At 38.9% G+C, this 19,833-nt stretch overlaps 2 protein-coding genes across 2 annotated transcripts; one reads left to right on the top strand and one right to left on the bottom strand.

Annotated features, from left to right (window-relative positions):
* Positions 1–1,047: 1,047 nt before the first annotated feature.
* LOC122482523 (olfactory receptor 151-like) lies at positions 1,048–2,007 on the bottom strand. Its single transcript, XM_043578845.1, has one exon. It carries the CDS (start codon positions 2,005–2,007, stop codon positions 1,048–1,050), a length of 960 nt encoding a protein of 319 aa, XP_043434780.1.
* A 14,457-nt stretch (positions 2,008–16,464) lies between these two features.
* LOC122482522 (olfactory receptor 8B12-like) lies at positions 16,465–17,660 on the top strand. The gene has a single exon (XM_043578844.1). It carries the CDS (start codon positions 16,503–16,505, stop codon positions 17,433–17,435), a length of 933 nt encoding a protein of 310 aa, XP_043434779.1. The 5' UTR covers positions 16,465–16,502; the 3' UTR covers positions 17,436–17,660.
* The last annotated feature ends 2,173 nt before the right edge of the window (positions 17,661–19,833 follow it).

Here is a 19,833-nt window from a genome sequence, read left to right as displayed (position 1 = left end):
TCAATTGCTTTCCTCTATGGGAGCAAAGACCAAGTAGAATTTGAAATTAAGAACACAATGACATTTACATTAGCACTCCTAAAAGTGAGATCTATACAAGGAAAATACAAAGCCTGCATAGGGCTTTGTGCTGACAGCTCGGAGTCTGTTGCCTGCTTGCTCTGTGCTGACAGCTTGGAGCCTGAAGCCTGCTTTGGATTCTGAGTCTCCTTCTCTCCCTGCCCTTCCCCCAACTTGTGCTCTGTCTCTCTCTCAAAAATAAATAAATATTTTTTAAAAATAGGGGAAGACATTTTGCTCCATGGCAATAGGATTTACTGAGTGAAATTGGCTGGTGATGTGAAATGTCAAGTCTTTCTGGAGGTTAAAGGACTACAGGAATGTATAATATTCCTTGGCTACTTGGGAGCTGTGTGATGATACTTGAAGGAGGGGAAGTTATTTTCCAGAATTTTGAAATGGAAAGGTTTTAATTATGCTAATATCAAAACATTGTGTAGGGAGACTGTCAGCCGAGAGAGGGGATAATGAGTTGTGGGTTTGAATCTTGGTGTTAATTGTTTAGCAGGTCTGTGATCTGGGGAAAGTTACTTAACCTCTTTACATCAGTTTCTTCATCTGAGAAAATGAGATAATTAAGTAAAACACTTAGTAGATTGGCTAGCATTCCATAAATGTTAGATGTGATGATGATATGATGATGTCAGTAACTGAGTGAAGGGACCACGTAAGCAATCCTGGCAGGAATAAGGAAGTGGTAACCACATAATGAGAGAGTGAACAGAGGGAGAAATCTGGGTGGAAAAAGGGTATTTGTTATTTCTTGATGACTTTCAAATTTGTCTCCATTTGTCTTATGTACCGCTAAGTTCAATATAAACTTGAAATCATATTCAAGCAGAGTAGGACATGAGAGATGTGAGAAGGAGAAAGGAAGGACGAAAAAATCAGTGAATATATACAATGAGTCATGCTGAGAAGTGGTGGTTCTCCCTTCATGTGTGTTTACATTTTTAGAGGGCTTCTCCCCTACACTTCTCCCAATTTTCAACCTGAGGAAGAATGATGACATTTGCATCTGAAGAAGTTTCTCCTCAGTGTTTTCTGCACGGCAGCCTTTACCTCCTTATTCCTCAAGCTATAGATCAGGGGGTTCAGCATGGGGATCACCGTGGTGTAGAACACGGAGGCCACATTCTCCTTGGCCACAGAACTGGCCGTGGAGGGTTTCAAGTACATGAACGCTGTAGATCCATAGAACATTCCCACAGCTGCAAGGTGAGAGCTGCAGGTGCTGAAGGCTTTGGACCTTCCCTGTGTGGTGCTGATGTGGAGGATGCTGGAGAGGATGAAGACGTAGGAAACAAGGACTGTTAAGCTGGTGGCTATGATGTTGAATCCAGCCAAAAAGAACACTGTCATCTCAATATGATAGGTGCTAGAGCAGGAGAGCTTCATGAGGGGCACGATGTCACAGAAGTAATGACTGACGAGGAACTCACAGTAGGACAGTTTTAACATCAGACCAGTGTCTATTGTTGCGCCAATGAAAGCCATGGCATAGGCCGCAGCTATCAGCAGGGAACACACTTGAGGAGACATGATGACATTGTAGAGCAAAGGGGTATAGATGGCGACATAGCGGTCATAGGCCATCACTGTCAGCATGTAACACTCTGCAACGACAAACACAACGAAGAAGTAGAGCTGTGACATGCACCCCGCATAGGAGATGATGTTCTTCTCTGACACAAAGTTCACCAGCATTTTCGGGGTAATGACAGAGGAGTAGCAGAGATCCACAAGGGACAGATTGCTGAGGAAGTAGTACATGGGGGTGTGAAGCTGAGCATTCAGACAAATCAGTGTGAACATGCCCAGGTTCCCTATGATGGTGACCAAGTAGATCCCAAGGAAGAGGAGCAAGAGAGGGAGCTGGAGCTCTGGCCGATTTGTCAATCCCTTGAGAATAAACTCGGTCACTGTAGAGTGATTTTCGGCAGCCATTCCCCTGTGATTGGGAGCCCTGTGGGGATGGGAAAGAAGAGCCCATGAGAGCCTACATCTTAGACTTCTTGGCAAAGCTGGTTTTGAGCACTTGGGTTCAGTTGGGTGATCCTGGGCTCTTTCCCGATGAATCCTCCCTTCCTTTGGCTGTTGGTTGGGAGAAAGACCAGGCTCTGGGTATTTCAAAGACCATGAGGTTGGGAGGAAAAAGGGGACAAGATCTGGGGCTTTTACTACTTTTATGTTTCTCAAATATCCTACAGCAATGGTTCTTAGGGTACATTTGTTGGACCAGCAGCATCAGCACCATGTTAGAGATGCAAACTCTCAGCCTCCACCCGGGACCTACCAAATCAGAAACTCTGGGATTGGGGCTAGCAGTCTGGGTTGAACACTCTCTCCAGATGATGCTGATGCCTGCTTAGGTCTGAGAACCTCTGTCCTATAGGTAACAAGCAGCATACTTCATATTTTGTGCTTGGACATGCTTCAGAAATAAAATTTCCTTCTCATCTGTGCAACTCCCAGATAGTTTCTGAATGTGAATGCATGATATCCTTCTCAAATTGACACAGTGTCAGGGTAGTATGGTAGTTACAGCCATATCATTGAGTGACAAGTCAATTTCTGTATCTGAAAGATGAAAATGAGAACAAAAGACCCCAATAATTAGCAACTGCTGCCAGGCAAGATGAGTTCCTTCATGTCAAGGGAGAAAAACTAAAATTTTAATCAGGCAGAATGACCATGTCAGCCTGGGATGACAAGCTTGCAGAAAATTCTGCAAAATTTCATTTTTTTTTAAATTTTTTTTCAACGTTTATTTATTTTTGGGACAGAGAGAGACAGAGCATGAACGGGCGAGGGGCAGAGAGAGAGGGAGACACAGAATCGGAAACAGGCTCCAGGCTCTGAGCCATCAGCCCAGAGCCCGACGCGGGGCTTGAACTCACGGACCGCGAGATCGTGACCTGGCTGAAGTCGGATGCTTAACCGACTGCGCCACCCAGGCGCCCCGAAAATTCTGCAAAATTTGCAAAAAAAACCCCACACCCCCCAAACTCCCCCAAGAAATCCTCACAACATATCCTGCCATGCTCTCCAGCAGCTGTCATATTGTGAAACTATCAGAAATAGTGAGCTGTATCCTGCTTGTCACTTTGCTCCTGAAACTTGCAATTTGGGACCTCAGTCTGACCAATCTCTGTAGAGGACACAGAACTTGCCGTTTTTTGCCTATTTAACCCCAAGCCTGATCCTTCCCTGATGGAGCTACTTTGGTTTGTAGCCGAATGCTGTGTCTCCTCGGTTTGCAAACTGCACAGCAATGAAGCTTGTCTTCTGATGAAATCCTTGCAGGATGCTTTTTGTTGACAAAGAAATCAATTTCCAGGGTGCTTGGGTGGTTCAGTAGGTTAAGTGTCGGACTTCAGCTCAGGTCATGATCTCCCATTCATGGGTTCGAGCCCTGCCTTGGGCTCTGTGCTGACAGCTTGGAGCTGGAGCCTGGAGCCTGCTTTGGATTCTGTGTCTTCCTCTCTTTCTGCCCCTCCCCCACTCACATTCTGTCTCTAAAAAATAAATACACATTAAAAAAACCAAAAAAAAAAAAAAAAAAGAAACCAATTTCCAAGTCGGTTGTAAAAATAACATGGGATAATGCATATTTAGAAAATGTTTTCAAGCACTCGGTTCCCATAAAAGTGAGTTGTCATTAGGTGTCTGCAATTTGTTCTTAGGTTTTCACTGGACGTGAGGCTATAAGACAGTGGTTCTCAACATTGACTGTGTTCTGTAATCCCTTGGAGCATTTACAAAGTATTGATTCCTCCACCCACAGATGTTCAGATTTAATTGATCTGCGGTGCAGGGTGGGCATTGGCACATAATATAGGACAGAGTAAGTGCTCAGTAGCTATTATGATGATGATGTTCAGATTGTAATATCAAACCAGGCCCCATTATTTCCCTAGTGGCAAGGTACTCAAATTGCCAACATTTCCCTAAGAAGCATGGATCATCATTGCTGGATATGATACTTATAGCCATCCCATCTCTAAGATACTTCTCTTAGGCTAAAAACCTTACATTTTCATCCTTTTTATTACTTCCTCATATAATTACTAACTTTTGTATAATGCTCTTTGAAGGTCAATCTCATTAACTCCTCAAATTTGGGGTATGAGGAGAAATGTGTTCCGAGTAGGATTTTTGTTTCTATTTTCCTACTGAGAAAACAGAAGTGCCAGACACTCAGTGAGTTTCTTGAAGCTTACTAAAAATTATCAGTGACTTAGAACTCAAACTCTTCTCTCCTGATCATGAGCTCATTTCCTTTAGCCCAGATGTGCAGGCTTTTACATCCACACACCTACAGTTCTAAGCAATGTCGTGGTTGAAAGTGCTTTACACTTGATGGCTTAGCTGGTGCATAGCCTATGAAAAAAGAGGAATGTTATATTATTTTTTCATTCTCTCTTAAATTCAAACTGTAAATGTTACCCCAAATCATATAGTTAGTAGATACAGAACTGGGCCTAAAACCCAGGACTTCTGACTACCATCTGTTTTGTTTCCACTAAACCGTCTTCTGATTTCTGTAGCTTATCTTTAGGTAGCACTTTATTATTATTTAGTAAACTTAATTTATTGAATCTTTGGAGGTGCAGGATGGATTTCATTGGTAATTTCACGTGCACTTAAAAAATTACAAAGGCAATACATATGCATTTTAGAAAATCAGAAATACAAATAAGGAAAAGTATAAACATCATATTCCCCCACTATTTAGAGACTAATATTGGCAGTGACTATCTTTCTAGATTTTTCTATGCATATATATATTTACATTGGGTATACACACACACACACACACACACACATATATATATATATATATATATATATATATATATATATTTAAGTTTATTTATTTTGAGAGACTGTGAAGAGAGTACACCTGTGCATACAGAGGTGCATACAGAGATACAGAGAAGGGGCAAAGAGAGAGAGAAGGTGCGAGGAGTGGAGAGAGAGAATCCCAAGCAGGCTCCTTGCTGATGGTGTGGAGCCTGATGCAGGGCTTGAACTCATGATCCTTGAGATCATGATCTGAACTGAAATCAAGAGTTGGATGCTTAATGGACTGAGCCACCCAGGCACCCTTAAATGTATTAAAAAACCATTTTGTAACCACCTTATTAAATGTACTTTATAATGCATTGTGTCATTTGATTCCTATAATAATAATGACTCTGGCACTAACCGTATTTCCTTTTCTTAGATATAAGAGTCTTTAAATCCTTAGGATGTGAAGACACAAAAATCAGATTTGCATTGTAAACTTCACATGTTATGTTATTGGTGGTATGGCATTTAACTTCACAATAACTAGTCTCAGAAGTAGCTAAGTTTTTTCCATTTATTACTAAGGAGAAAACAAATTTCTTCTAGATAACAACAATAGATTTAAAAAATCTTATCTTTTCCCCTTGTACACAATTTTCACCTCTTAAAACAATAAGAAACATAGAAAATCCACCTTGAATATACCATTACCAGAAATCAATGTGTTCTACAAAGCAGTGTAGAGTAAATACCACTCAGTGTGGTGTGGACTGAAAAATCCTAGATAGAACTGATTTAAATTTAATTTTTTACTCCCATAATCATCTAATGATATGAAATGAGCAAACATGATCCATATATTTGATATCAGTTACTACAATGATTACCTCTAGTTCTACTGGACCATAAGAGGCTTCGGCTTGCAGCCTATGAGAACTCAGCACATAAAGAAGAAAACGCTTAGAGATGAAGGTAAACAAATGCTTAGAAATAAAGCCTGAATTAGAAACAGGAATTCATGGAAGAAATATTTTTTTTCATATAATTGCTTTAAATTTGTAATTAAATACCTGTGTTGAGAAAAAAAACAACACAGTCTCCTGGAAATTTTAGGGGATGCCTTGGTTCCAATAGTTAGGAACTAAACATCAAGAAATGAGGGAGCTGTCCAGATTTGTATCTATTCCTAAATATATTCCAAGAGGCCAGCAGGGTTATGAAAAATGGGTCACTGGGGGTCTGTTTATACAACACATGGGCAGAAGCTCCTGGGATGCAGTCATTTCAGGCCCTGGAGTCTTTGCTGAAGGAGCAATTAGAGTCCGGCTTATGCCTGTGCTGGGAATCATGGTTTGTCTCCCAGGTGTGTTAATTTTCCTTTTATTTGGAGTCATATTCAGCTTGGGAAACTTGGAGTCTAAGCATTCAAATTTGTATAGCTAAACACCCCATAATCACTACCACCACCACCACCACCACCACCATGTCAGTCATTACCATCAACATCCTCAGTTACTACCATTATGGCTACTACTCATCATTATTCTTCATTAGGCATACTCAACGTGGCTTAAAATGTTTATTTTATTTACTTATTTTTGGAGAGAGAGAGAGAGAGAATGATTAGAGGAGGGGCAGAAAGAGAGGGAGAGAGAGAATCCCAAGCAGGCTCCATGCTCAGGGTGGAGCCCAATGTTGGGCTCCATTCCACAACCATGAGATGACAACCTGAAGAAAAAGAAAATTTGAGCAGACACATAACCTATAGACATTGACTCAGTAATCAAAAATCTCTGAACAAACAAGAGTCCAGGGCTGGATGGCTTCCCAGGGGAATTCTATCAAACATTAAAGAAAGATTAAACTGTTCCAAAAAATAGAAAGGGATGGAAGACTTCAAAACTCATTCTATGAGTCCAGCATTAGCTTGATTCCAAAACCAGACAAAAATTCCAAGAAAAAAGGAGAATTATAGACCAATATCCCTGATGAACATTGATGCAAAAATTCTCAACAAGATCCTAGGAAATTTAATTCAACAGTACATTAAAAGAATTATTCACTATGACCAAGCGGGATTTATTCCCAGGCTGCAGGGCTGGTTCAATATCTGCAAATCAATCTACGTGTTACACCACATTAATAAAAGAAAGGATAAGAATCATATGATTGTCTCAACAAACACAGGAAAAACATTTGACAAAATACAGCATCCTTTCTTGATAAAAGCCCTCAAGACAGTAGGGATAGAAAGAACATACCTCAACACCATATAGTCCATATACGAAAGAATCATAGCTAATATCATCCTCAATGGGAGAAAAAAAACTGCGAGCTTTTCCTCTAAGATCAGGAACAGGACAGTGATGTCCACTCTTACCACTGTTGTTCAACATTGTACTGCAAGTTATAGCCTCAGCAAACGGACAACAAAAATAAATAAAAGGCATGCAAATCGTCAGGGAAGCAGTCAAACGTTTGCTCTTTCCTGATGATAGGATACTCTATGTGGAAAACCCAAAAGACTCCACCAAAAAAACTGATAGAAATGATGCATGAATTCAACAAAGTCTCATGATATAAAATCAAGGTACAGAAATCTGTTGCATTTCTATATGCCAATAATGAAGCAGCAGAAAGAGAAATCAAGGAATTGATCCCATTTACAAACAATAAGATACCTAGGCATAAGCCTAACCAAACAGGTGAAAGTTCTGTACTCTGAAAACTGTAGAACACTTATGAAAGAAATTGAATACAACGAAAGAATTATCCGATATGACAAGATGTTCTGAACTCATCTCATACATTTCATTCTTCAGTCCAAAAATCAACCCTCTCTCCAGGAAATGTGCTTTCTTTTAGTGGTGAAAATGTATTTCAAGACGAGTAATTAGATGCTAGAGAGGCTCATTGCTTCTGGGTTGATAATTGTTTCTAGGTCTTTTCAGAAAGAAGTAGGACATTTCTAAAAATGGCCAATGATTTCAGTGGGATATGTTTTGATATTAATATTTTTGGGAGTTTCCTTAAGTACGACGATTCTTTTCAATAGGTCACTTCAAATCTTTTCTCCTCCTTCTCCTTCTCCCCCTTCTCCTTCTTCCCCTTCTCCTCCTCCTCCTTCCTCTTCTTCTTCCTCTCCTACCTCTCCTTCCTTTTCTTCTCCTTCTTCTTTTTCCTGACACTAGGAAAAGGACCATGAATTGTATTCTTTATTTTCTGTTCTGTCCCACAGTTTGGTTTTCTCCTTTGGAGCTCCTACTCTATGTAGATTTGATCTTCTTTGGCTGGTGTCTGTATTTGTTGCTTTCCCATAAATCCTCTTAATTTCTTTTCTCTCTGTCTCTTTTTTGCCACCAACTTTTTCACCTTCTATTTCTCCTAAGGTATTATCTGTTGTGTTCATTTGCTCTTCAGTTACTTCTAATCAGTCATATTTCTTAAATTATTTTTCCTTTATTTCTAATAATTTCCCAAGTTCAATTGCCTAATTTATAAGCTTTTCTAATTCTGCCTTTTGTTGTTCTTTCATACCTGTATGTGTTTTAGTTCATTTTGAAATAATGTAATAGTGTTCATTTACTTATAGTAATGGGCAATGGACTGTGTTCCCTTACCACCCCCCCCCCCCGCCCATTCATATGTTGAAGCCTTAACCCTCAATGTGACTGTATTCTGAGAAAGGCCCTAAAAGTAGGGGATAAAGGTTACATGAGGCCAAAAGGTCCTAATCTGATAGGGCTGGTGCCATTCATAAGATAAGGAAGAGGCACCAGAGCCCATTCTTTCTTCCGTGTGAGGACCCACTGAAAGGGGGCAGTCTAATACAGGAAGAGAGTCCTCATCAGAGATCATGTTTGTAGGCTCCCTGAATTCCAGACTGTGGGAAAAAAAACTTCCATTGCTTAAATGACCCATTCTGTGGTATTTTGTTATGGTTTCCCAAGCAAACTAATACAGTAAGTCTTTCTGGTTTGCTCCACATTTTCTGTCAAAAAATTATTCTTTTTACTTATAATTTTATATGGAGTTTCATCTTGATTCTTTTCTACTGTTCATCTTTATATTAAATTAGTTTTTTTCTAACTTAATGCCTGTAGAACTCCTTATTCTGTTGCTTTTGTGAAGTGTTAAAAAATATGATGACTTACTGTCTGAAATCTCCTGGCTCTGTCCCCTTTCTACCTTTATCTGGATCTTTCTTTTGTCTTTATTTACCTTGTTCTGTTTAATTTGGGTTTTACTCCTATTCCTGTAGGGAGCTTTGGTTGCTTTATTTTGAGAGTTCATAGTGCACAGACTGTGGAAGCCCCTTCTGATCTTACTATAGAGTAATTAAAATTCATCCACTACTGGAGAATAAAAATCCCTTCCAGTTTTACATGTTATTTTCAAACTGGCCTTTTGAGAGTTATTTGGAATACTGATTAGTTGTTTTGGAGTTTCAGGTTTGTCAGATGTCCTGTTGTTTCCTTCTGTTTCTTCCTGCACAGATGCTGATACTAAGCAGATTTTAACCTCTTGGTGGTTTGTGCCCATCTGCTTGTGTTTGGAGGTAAAGGGGATAACATATCACTTATTTTTGTCATAGATGTTGTTAATGGAACTAAGCTTTGATGTTTAGTTGTGCTGTTTTTTTATGGGGGTATCCAGGAATACTAAAAAAAACATGACACAGTCTTCCTCAAATTTTCTAAGACTCTTCACATGTTTTTTCCTTATTTATATTAAGAAGACTAATCACTTGAAGAATATTTACTACATAAATAGGGTATATTCATTGAATATATCTATGAGAAAAATATATTCTTGGTATATGTCAAAGATGACATACTCAATAGGAACATTCATAAAAGTACATTCTTTAATGTTCTGAATATTCTGCAAGTATTCTTTATACACACACACACACACACACACACACACACACACACACACATATGTAATTTATTGTCAAATTGGTTTCCATACAACACCCAGTGCTCATCCCAACAGGTGCCCTCCTCAATGCCCATCACCCTCTTTCCCGTCTCCCCCACACCCTCAGTTTGTTCTCAGTATTTAAGTGTTTCTTATGATTTGCCTCCTTTCCTCTCTGTAACGTTCCCCCCCTTCCCCTCCCCCCTGGTCTTTTGTTAAGTTTCTCAGGATCCACATATGAGTGAAAACATATGGTATCTGTCTTTCTCTGCCTGACTTATTTCACTTGGCAAAACACTCTCCGGTTCCATCCACATTGCTACAAATGGCCAGATTTCAATCTTTCTAATTGCCAAGTAGTATTCCATCGTATATATAAACCACATCTTCTTTATCCATTTGTCAGTTGATGGACATTTAGGCCCTTTTCATAATTTGGCTATTGTTGAAAGTGCTGCTATAAACATTGGGGTACAAGCGCCCCTATGCATCAGCACTCCTGTATGCCTTGGGTAAATTCCTAGCAGTGCTATTGCTGGGTCATAGGGTAGATCTATTTTTAATTTTTTGAGGAACCTCAATATGCTTAAAGTATTCTTGAACACAGAGCATTAAAAATATTAGTACATAGTATTTACTGAGTGCTTATTATATCCCAGGCATATATTCTTATGAATATATTCTTCTTTTTTTTCTCTTGGTCTTTCCCTCTCTCTTCCTTTTAGGCTTTGGAAATCATGAAAAGCCAGTCAAGTGAAGGTAAACAATTACGAATTCTGGTTTTGGCTATGACAGATAACTTATATTGGATTGGCCATATTACCAAAGCAATTAAAAAACTAGACAAAATATATGAAGTAATTTTTTAAAGTAATGTAATTACAGTAGGTAACTTTAGCACCTCACTTCCACCAGTGGATAGATCATCCACAGAAAATCAACAAAGGAATATTGGCTTTGAATGACACATTAGACTAGATGGACCTAATAGAACTATACAGGACATTCCATCCCTAAACAGCAGAATACACATTCTTTTCAAGGACACCTGGAACATCTTTCAGGATATATCACATGTTAGGGCAGAAAACAAGTTTCAGTAAATTAAAAAAGATTGAAATCATATCATGCACCTTTTCCAACCAAAACAATGTGAAACTAGAAATTGATCAAAAGAAAAAAATCTAGAAAGAACACAAATACATGAAGGCTGAACACCATGCTACCAACCAATGAATGGGTCAACCAAGAAACTGAAAAGGAAATAAAAAAACACATGAAGAAAAAGGAAAATGAAAACACAACATTCCAAAATCTTTGGGATGTAGCAAAACTGGTTCTAAGAGGAGCATGTATAGTAATATAGGCCTACCCAAGGCACAAGAAAAATCTCAAATACACAACCCAACTTAGACCTAAAGGAGTTAGGAAAAGAGGAACAAAGCCCAAAGCTAGGAGAAGGAAGGAGATGATAAACATTAGAGTAGAAATAAATTACCACTACAGACCAAAAACAACAACAAAAAAACCAGAAAAGATAAATGAAACCAGGAGCAGGTTCTTTGAAAAGATCAACAAAAAATTGATAACTCTTTAACCAGATTCATCAAGAAAGAGAAAGAGGACACAAAATCAGAAATGAGGGAAAAGAAAAAACAACTGATGCCACAGACAAACACAAGACTATAAGAGGTAATTATGAAAAGGTATATGCCAACAAATGGGACAACTTAGAAGAAAATTTCTAGAAACATACAACCTTCCAAAACTGAGTCAGGAGGAAATAGAAAATTTGAACAGGCTGATTAGTAGCAATAAAATTGAATCAGTAATCAAACCTTCCAACAAATAAAAGTGCAGGGCCAGATGGCTCCACAGGTGAATTCTACCAAACATTCAATTAAGAATTAATACCTATTCTTCTTAAACTATGCCAAAAAAGTAGAAGACTAAAGAAGACTTCCAAATTGAGTCTATGAGGTCAGCATTACCCTGATACCAAACCCAGACAGAGATACTACAGAAAGAAGAAGAAGAAGAAGAAGAAGAAGAAGAAGAAGAAGAAGAAGAAGAAGGAGAGAAGGGTAAAGGGAAGGGGAAGGGGAAGGAGAAGGAGAAGGAGAAGAAAACTACAGGCAGTATCTCTGATGAACATGGATCCAAAAATCCTAAACAAAATATTAGCAAACCAAATCCAACAGTACGTTAAAAAAGCACTCACCACAATCAAATGGGATTTATTTCAGGGATGCAAGGGGTGGTCCAATATTTGTAAATCAAACAATGTGGTACATCACATCAACAAAAGAAAGATAAAAACAATATGATTATTTCATCTATTATTTTAAAAAGTCAATTCTCCACAAAATACTAGCAAATTGAATCCAACAGTACATTAAAAGAATTATTTACCACGATCAAGTGGGATTTATTTATTCCTGGACTGCAGCAGTGCTACAATATTCACCAATCAACATGATACACCACATTAATAAAAGACAGGGTAAGAACCATATGATACACTCAATAGATCAGAAAAGGCATTTGACAAAATACAGCATCCATTCTCCATAAAAGAGCTCAACAAGGTAGGGATAGATGGAACGTACCTCAACATCATAAAGGCCATATACTAAAGACCCATACCTAATACCATCCTCAACGGAGAAAAACTGAGAGGGTTTCCTCTATGTTCAGGAAGAAGACAGGGATGTCCACTCTCACCATTACTATTTAACATAGAACTGGAAGTCTTAGCCTCAGCAATCAGAGAACAAAAAGAAATAAAAGGCATTCAAATCAGCAATGAGGAAATTAAGCTTTCACTATTTGCAGACGACATGAAACGCTATGTAAAAAACCTGAAAGACTTCACCGTGCTAGAACTAATACATGAATCCAGCAAAGTCTCAGGATGTAAAATTAATGTACAGTAATCTGTTGCATTTCAATACACTGATAATGAAGCAGCAGGAAGAGAAATCAAGGAATCAATCCCATTTAATATTGCACCCAAACCCATAAGATTCCTAGGAATAAGCCTAACCAAAGAGGTAAAAGATCTGTATTCTGAAAATTATAGAACACTTATGAAAGAAATTGAAGAGGACACAAAGAAATGGAGAAAAAGAAAACATTCCTATGCTCATGGATTGGAAGAATAAACATTGTTAAAACGTGTATACTACCCAAAGCAATCTACACATTCAATGCAATCACTATCAAAACAACATCAGCCTTTTTCACAGAGCTAGAACAAATAATTCTAAAATTTGTGTGCAATCACAAAATACCTTAAATAGCCAAAGCAATCCTGAAAAAGAAAAGCAAAGTTGGAGGCATCAAGATTCCAGACTTCAAGCTATGTTACAAAGCTGTAGTCATTAAGACAGTATGGTACTGGCACAAACACACACACATAGATCAGTAGAACAGAGTAGAAAACCCAGAAATGGACCCACAACTATATGGTCAACTCATCTTCGACAAACCAGGAGAGAAAATCCAATGGAAAAAAAAGACAAGTCTTTTCAACAAATGGTGTTGGGTCATATTTTCTTGCTTCTTTGTATTTCTAGGGATTTTTTTTTTGTTTTATGATGCTGGAATTATGAATATATTATAGAGACAGTGGATTATGTTACTCTTCTCTATAGATTGTTGCCTTTTGTTCTGGGATGCAGTTCCTAGTAGATCACCCTGATCCTGCTGAGACTTGGATTTAGCCTTTGTTATGATAGGTCTAGTTCAGCTTTGCCCTTAACCTGATGGCCTAGTCCTTATTCTTAGGGTATGGATTTCAGAGCTGTCATCTTAACGTCTGCTTTGTTCATCAAAGCGTCTCCACTCTCACTAGGCCAGAATCCTAACAGCTCCCCAGTGCTGTGGATCCTCTGTGACATCTCTTCAGGTCCTAGTCTTCCAAGAGCTGCTGTATTCTAGACATATAGAGTCTTGCCATGAACATACAAAATTTAGAATTCAGCTAAGAACTCAAGGGAGTCCTCTACGCATATGCCTGAGGGTCCTTTTCTTTGGCTTTTTCTTTTTCATGTCTTGCCCCACAGATTCCAGCTGTCCTAGCATTCCTGAACACTGATCTTTATTCCACTAGTAGAGGCTGCTCCTGTTCGCTTGGGCTCCATTGCACTAGGTTTGATTTGGAAACTGCCCTTAGAGAGAAAGGGTGAAAATGGTAGTTCATTTTCTTGCCTTTTCTTAAGAATTTCCTCCCTGAGCTGTCTGCTTCTCAAAGCTTTCAAATAGATGCTTTATATATTTTTTCCAGTCATATACTTGTTTATGGTTAGAGGGTGGTAGTGTGGTATTAGCTACTACTTTACATCTAAAATCTGAAGTCTGATAGCTTACTTTTAAAGGACTTGTTTTCTGCATTCCAGCCCAGCAGGAGGTCATATAGACCCCAAGGACCAGGAGAGACTGGAAACCTGGAGACTTAAATTAGATCTGTGACCTTGGGCAAATGGCTTTACTTCTCGGGATCTTCTTAGTGTCACTGTATATAAGATGGGGGTAAATATTGGCTTTGTCCATCCATAAATTGCTGATTTGTAATAACCTGGAAAGATTAAAAAATATAATTACTATACTCATACCCATAGAGATTCTGATTCAGAAGGTCTGGGTGGCGAGCCCAGAATTTCTTTCTAATAAACACCCCAGGTAATTGTGGTGTTCATCCACATTCGGGAAATACTGAATTGATAATTTCCCAAGTGTCTTCAGGTCTAAAATCCTGTTAGTGTGTATGCTTGCTATTAAAGAATGGTACCTAGAGCTCTGAGAGATCAAGTCAAATGATAGACAACTTTTGTCAAGGTAGAAGCTTGTGTGGAGAGTAGAAGACAGAAAAAGACAAAAGCAAACCAAAGAGTTAGAACAAATTTGCATGTTTGCCTATGTTGAGAATCTTAGCCTGTAGGATTCAATTTGAGAGCACCAAGAAGCTAGAAAGCCAATAGCGCTTCAAGAAAAGTGGGTGGAAGGCAGGGATAGTCAAAGGCACTTTTGACCAGTTAGTAACTTAGGAAAAGGCTGTTCTTGGCAGAGGTTAGGAGCATTTACTTGATAGAAATTATTTTGTTACAATTAATCTTATATTCCATGGGAAGACAGAGTAAGGGGATCAGAGAAATCTAGCTTCTTGTTTGAGCTAGACATACTGCAATTCATTCCTAGAATGAATCAGAATATGAAGAAATGACTGAATGTTCTACCCTAATTTATGATAGCCTTTTGTGTTAATCTTTCCAAATTCTAAGCACTTCTTTTTATTAAAGTCGCAGCATATTTACTTGTTTCTTTCCAAGAGTTTGCCAGATCCAAGAAAATGAGGACCTTAGCTTCATGGATTTCAGTAGCTCTCGTCAGGAGGAAGTTTAGGCTAGTGGTTACAAAATAGGTGCCTGGATTCCATATTTGTATTGGATATTGGCAGCCAGAAGTCAGTAGAAGGGTTCAGTGTCAGGTATATTACTGGGCATTCAAAAATAGTAATGATGATAATTTTTTTTCCACAATGAATTTTCTTTTAATAGTACTGGATAAATGTCTGTGGAAATAATTGTCTCTAAAAGCCAAATCAACCAATATTAAGGGTATAAATAAACACTTCTTATTCCTTTGGGAAAATAATCTCTGAGGAAATGGTTTTGAGGGAGTCTTTGTCTTAATAATTAGGCCACTGAGATCTGTAATCCGAATAAAACTTCTTATTTCCTGTTATTCTCTGGTCTGGAAAAGGCGCATCTCCTTCCTTATAGTTATAGCTTCCAAATTAACAACTGGAAATCATGTTCTTCAGTGTAGAAATGGCTACAAGATAAATTAGGGCTTCTGATCCTTTAGATCAGATTGGAAGGGGAGGGTTCTTAGCTCAACCTACCATTTTCTATTCATTATGGTAATTTTCTATCGCAGGACAATTGTGGACAAGAAACAGTAGAGTATAGCATTACAGCTCTAAACTGAAGGAAGGTGAGTGACTTCCTAACCCTGTCAGTCATGTACCATAGTGGTTATGAGGGTACACCTGAGAGTCAGACTGCTAAAGTCCACCTTCTGGCCGCACCCCAGTATTTTGAGGACTTTGTTGTCTCATCTGCAAAATAGGGATAATAATATTGTCATACAGCTCTTAGTGCCTAGCATCTCATAGGAACCACTTAAGTAGGTGCTAGCTTTAAAAAATTATCATGAAACCTAAACCCACTTGAGCTAGGAGAGATTGTAAAAATGTGGCCGCACCTTCTTGATTTGACAGCAGTGACCCAGTGGTGGGGGTTCGAGGGGTCGCAGTGTCTTTTGACAGGACTCTCTTCTGGGAAGAGGCCCAGGGTTTAGCAATGGAAGCACAGGAAGGAGATAGAAGGACATAGAAAATGGACTAACTTAAAGATCTAAAAGATATCTGTCTTATTTTTTAATGAATTGGGATATGAATAAATTACTGTTTTCTCTCTGGAGGCAAAGTTTAGACTCTAACTGTTCTCTCTGGAAGATAAAGTCACTTGGGCTGTAGGACAGATCCATAACAAACAGTAAAAGCCTTCCTACCATCTGTCTTAACGTTCAAATCTCTCTGTGGATTCCGTTCTTCAGAATGGGGGATGGATCCTGGGTGAGTGGTGGTATTTCTTTCTGTCTAACTGGTTCTCTTTTCTTTTCTCCAGACTGTCCTTGCTCCACTCATCCCCAAGAGGAGAATGGCAGCTAAGAACTCTTCTGTGACAGAGTTTATCCTTACAGGTTTAACAGACCAGCTGGAACTCCAGATCCCTCTCTTCTTCCTGTTTCTAGGTTTCTACATGGTCACTGTGCTGGGAAACCTGGCCTTGATAGCCCTGATTCGGTTGAATTCTTGCCTACACACCCCCATGTACTTTTTCCTCTTCAACCTCTCCTTAATAGATTTCTGCTACTCCACTACCATCACCCCCAAAATGCTGAAGAGTTTTGTCTCAAAGAAGAACATCATCTTGCATGCAGAGTGTATGACTCAACTCTTTTTCTTCTGCTTCTTTGTCATTTCTGAGTCCTTCCTCCTGTCAGTGATGGCATATGACCGCTATGTGGCCATCTGTAAACCATTGGTGTACATGGTCACCATGTCTCCTCAGGTATGTCTATTCCTTTTGTTGGGTGTCTACGTGATGGGGCTTTCAGGGGCTATGGTCCATACGGGAAGCATAGCAAGTCTGACCTTCTGTGCTGACAACCTTCTCAATCATTTCATGTGTGACATCCTTCCTCTCCTCGAGCTGTCCTGCAACAGCACTTATGTAAATGAACTGGTGGTCTTCATCCTTGTGGCCATTGACATTGGAATGCCCATTATCACCATCTTCATCTCTTATGCTCTGATTCTGTCCAGCATTCTGCACATTCACTCCACTGAGGGCAGGTCCAAAGCTTTCAGTACATGTAGCTCTCATATAATTGTGGTTTCTCTTTTCTTTGGTTCTGGGGCTTTCATGTATCTCAAACCACCTTCTATTTTGCCCCTTGACCAAGAGAAAGTGTCCTCTCTGTTCTATACCATTGTGGTGCCCATGTTAAACCCACTGATCTACAGTTTGAGGAACAAGGATGTCAAAGTTTCCCTGAGGAAAACCTTGGAAAGAAAAATATCTTCTTGAAAAAGTAGCATTTGAAGAAGATACAATGCTTTGTTTATTGGTGTGTGTGTTTTCCAAGACAGATCCAAGTTCTAGTTTTTTCTCTTCTGTAAAAAAGAGAATTTTAAGTCTTTATGTTTCATGGATGTTTACTACATATCTATTTTCTGTATCCTGTGACCCACCTCGACTATTCCACAACTCTTTTATGCATTTTTTTCTACAATCATAAATCATTTAATCTGAAATGGGGCTTATAAACCATTTTTCCTGAGCTTATTTAACAGGCACTGGAGACTTAGACATTTTATATACGTTTTCCAAGGCCATACAACTAAGTGGTTCCCATAAGTGGGACTGGAATCCAGGCTCTTGAATTCTAATCTACTTTGCTTTCCTTTCCTTTCTGCCATGTTTTTTTTTCTTTATTGCCTGTCTTACAGATTTCATTTTGAAAGTATGATATTTTAGCATAGTATAAACTGATTCTATATAGTAATTTAATGTAACTTCTCAATAAATAATGTTTTAGAAATAACTTGTTGATATTCCATATTTTCCCTTTTAAAAAGTTATTATTTTAATTCCACATAATTAACACACAGTGTTATATTAGTTTCCAGTGTACAATATAGTAATTCAACAGTTCATACATCACCCTGTGTTCATTATGGCAAGTGTACTCCTTAATCCCCATCACCTATTTAACTCATACTCCCCCCCCCCCCCCCCCCCGGTAACCATCACTTTGTTCTCTACAGTTAAGAGTCTGTCTCTTGCCTTGTCACTCTTTCTCTTATTTTTCCCCTTTGCTTGTTTGTTTTGTTTCTTAAATTCCACATATGAGTGAAATCATATGGTATTTGTCTTTTTCTGACTGACTTATTTCACTTAGCATTATACTCTCTAGCTCCATCATTGTCATGGCAAATGGCAACATTTCATTCTTTTTATGGCTAAATAGTATTCCCTTGTGTGTGTGTGTGTGTGTGTGTGTGTGTGTGTGTGTGTGTACACACACCACATCTTCTTTATCCATTCATCAATTGATGGACACTTGGCCTAATGCAAACAATGCTGCTATAAACACTTAGGATACATGTATCCCTTTGAATTAGTGTTCTTGTATTCTTTGGATAAATACCTAGTAGTGCAATTGCTGTATTATAAGGTAGTTCTATTTTTGACTTTTTGAGGAACCTCAAACAGCCACACTGTTTCCCAGAGTGGCTGCACCAGTTTGCATTTCCACCAATAGTCTAAGAGTGTTCCCCTTTCTCTGCATCCTTGCCAACACCTGTTGTTTGTTGTGTTGTTGATTTTAACCATTCTGAAAGGTGTGAGGTGATATCTCACCGTATTTTTTAAAGTTTATTTTGAAAGAGAAAGAGAGAGGATACAGAGGGGTAGGGGGGGAGGGGCAGAGAGAAAATCCCAAGCAGGTTCTGCACTCTCAGTGCAGTGTCCGATGTGGTGTTCAATCTCACAAGATCATGACCTGAGCCAAAATCAAGAGTCAGACATTCAAGCGACTGAGCCACTCAGGCACCCCTCTCATTGCATTTCCCTAATGAGAAGTGATGATGAGCATTTTTGTGTCTGCTGGCCATCTGTATGTCCTCTTTGGAGAACTGTCTGTTCATGTCTTCTGTCCGTTTTGTAGTTGAATTATTTGTTTTTTCGGTGTTGAATTTGATAAGTTATTTATGTAGAGAGAGAGAGAGATAAAGTGTGAGCAGGGGAAGGCCAGTGAGAGAGAATCCCAAGCAGGCTCTGTGCTGTCAACACAGCCAGAAGTGGGGATCGATCTCATGAACCGTGAGATCATGACCTGAGCTGAAATCAAGAGACAGACTTAACCAACTGAGCCACCCAGATGCCTCTCTTTATATATTTTGGATATGACTCCATTATTAGATGTCATTTGCAAGTGTCTTCTCCCATTTCATAGGTTGCCTTTCAGTTTTGCTGGTTGTTTCCTTTCCTGTGCAGAAGCTTTTTATTTTGGTGTAGTCCCAATAGTTTATTTTTGCTTTTGTTTTTCTTGCCTCAGGAGACATATCTAAAAAGAAGTTGCTACTGTCAATGTCAAAGAAGTTACTGTCTGTGTTCTCTTCTAGGATTTTGGTGGTTTTAGATCTCACATTTAGTTCTTTCATACATTTTGAATTCTCCCCCCACCCTCTCTTTTTGTATGGTGTAAGAAAGTGGTCTAGTTTCATTCTTTTGAATATTGCCATCCAGATCTTACTGCGAGCATTTTCCTTCCTCCAGAAAGGTTAATTTTATTTTCAGCCTCGAGAAGACAAGGACACCATCACATCAAGAACAGCAATTTTTTTAAACGTTTTATTCATTATTGAAAGACAGAACCAGAACATGAGAAGGGGAGGGGCAGAGGGAGAGGGAGATACAGAAT

This window comes from Prionailurus bengalensis, chromosome D1 (genome assembly GCF_016509475.1).
Source record: "Prionailurus bengalensis isolate Pbe53 chromosome D1, Fcat_Pben_1.1_paternal_pri, whole genome shotgun sequence".
NCBI classification, from domain to species: Eukaryota; Metazoa; Chordata; class Mammalia; order Carnivora; family Felidae; genus Prionailurus; species Prionailurus bengalensis.
This window is presented reverse-complemented; position numbering and strand designations above follow the sequence as displayed.

Bases quoted from the DNA above. Each gene is read 5' to 3' on its own strand.
- LOC122482523 (XM_043578845.1), bottom strand. From the start codon at position 2,007: ATGGCTGCCGAAAATCACTCTACAGTGACCGAGTTTATTCTCAAGGGA.
- LOC122482522 (XM_043578844.1), top strand. From the start codon at position 16,503: ATGGCAGCTAAGAACTCTTCTGTGACAGAGTTTATCCTTACAGGTTTA.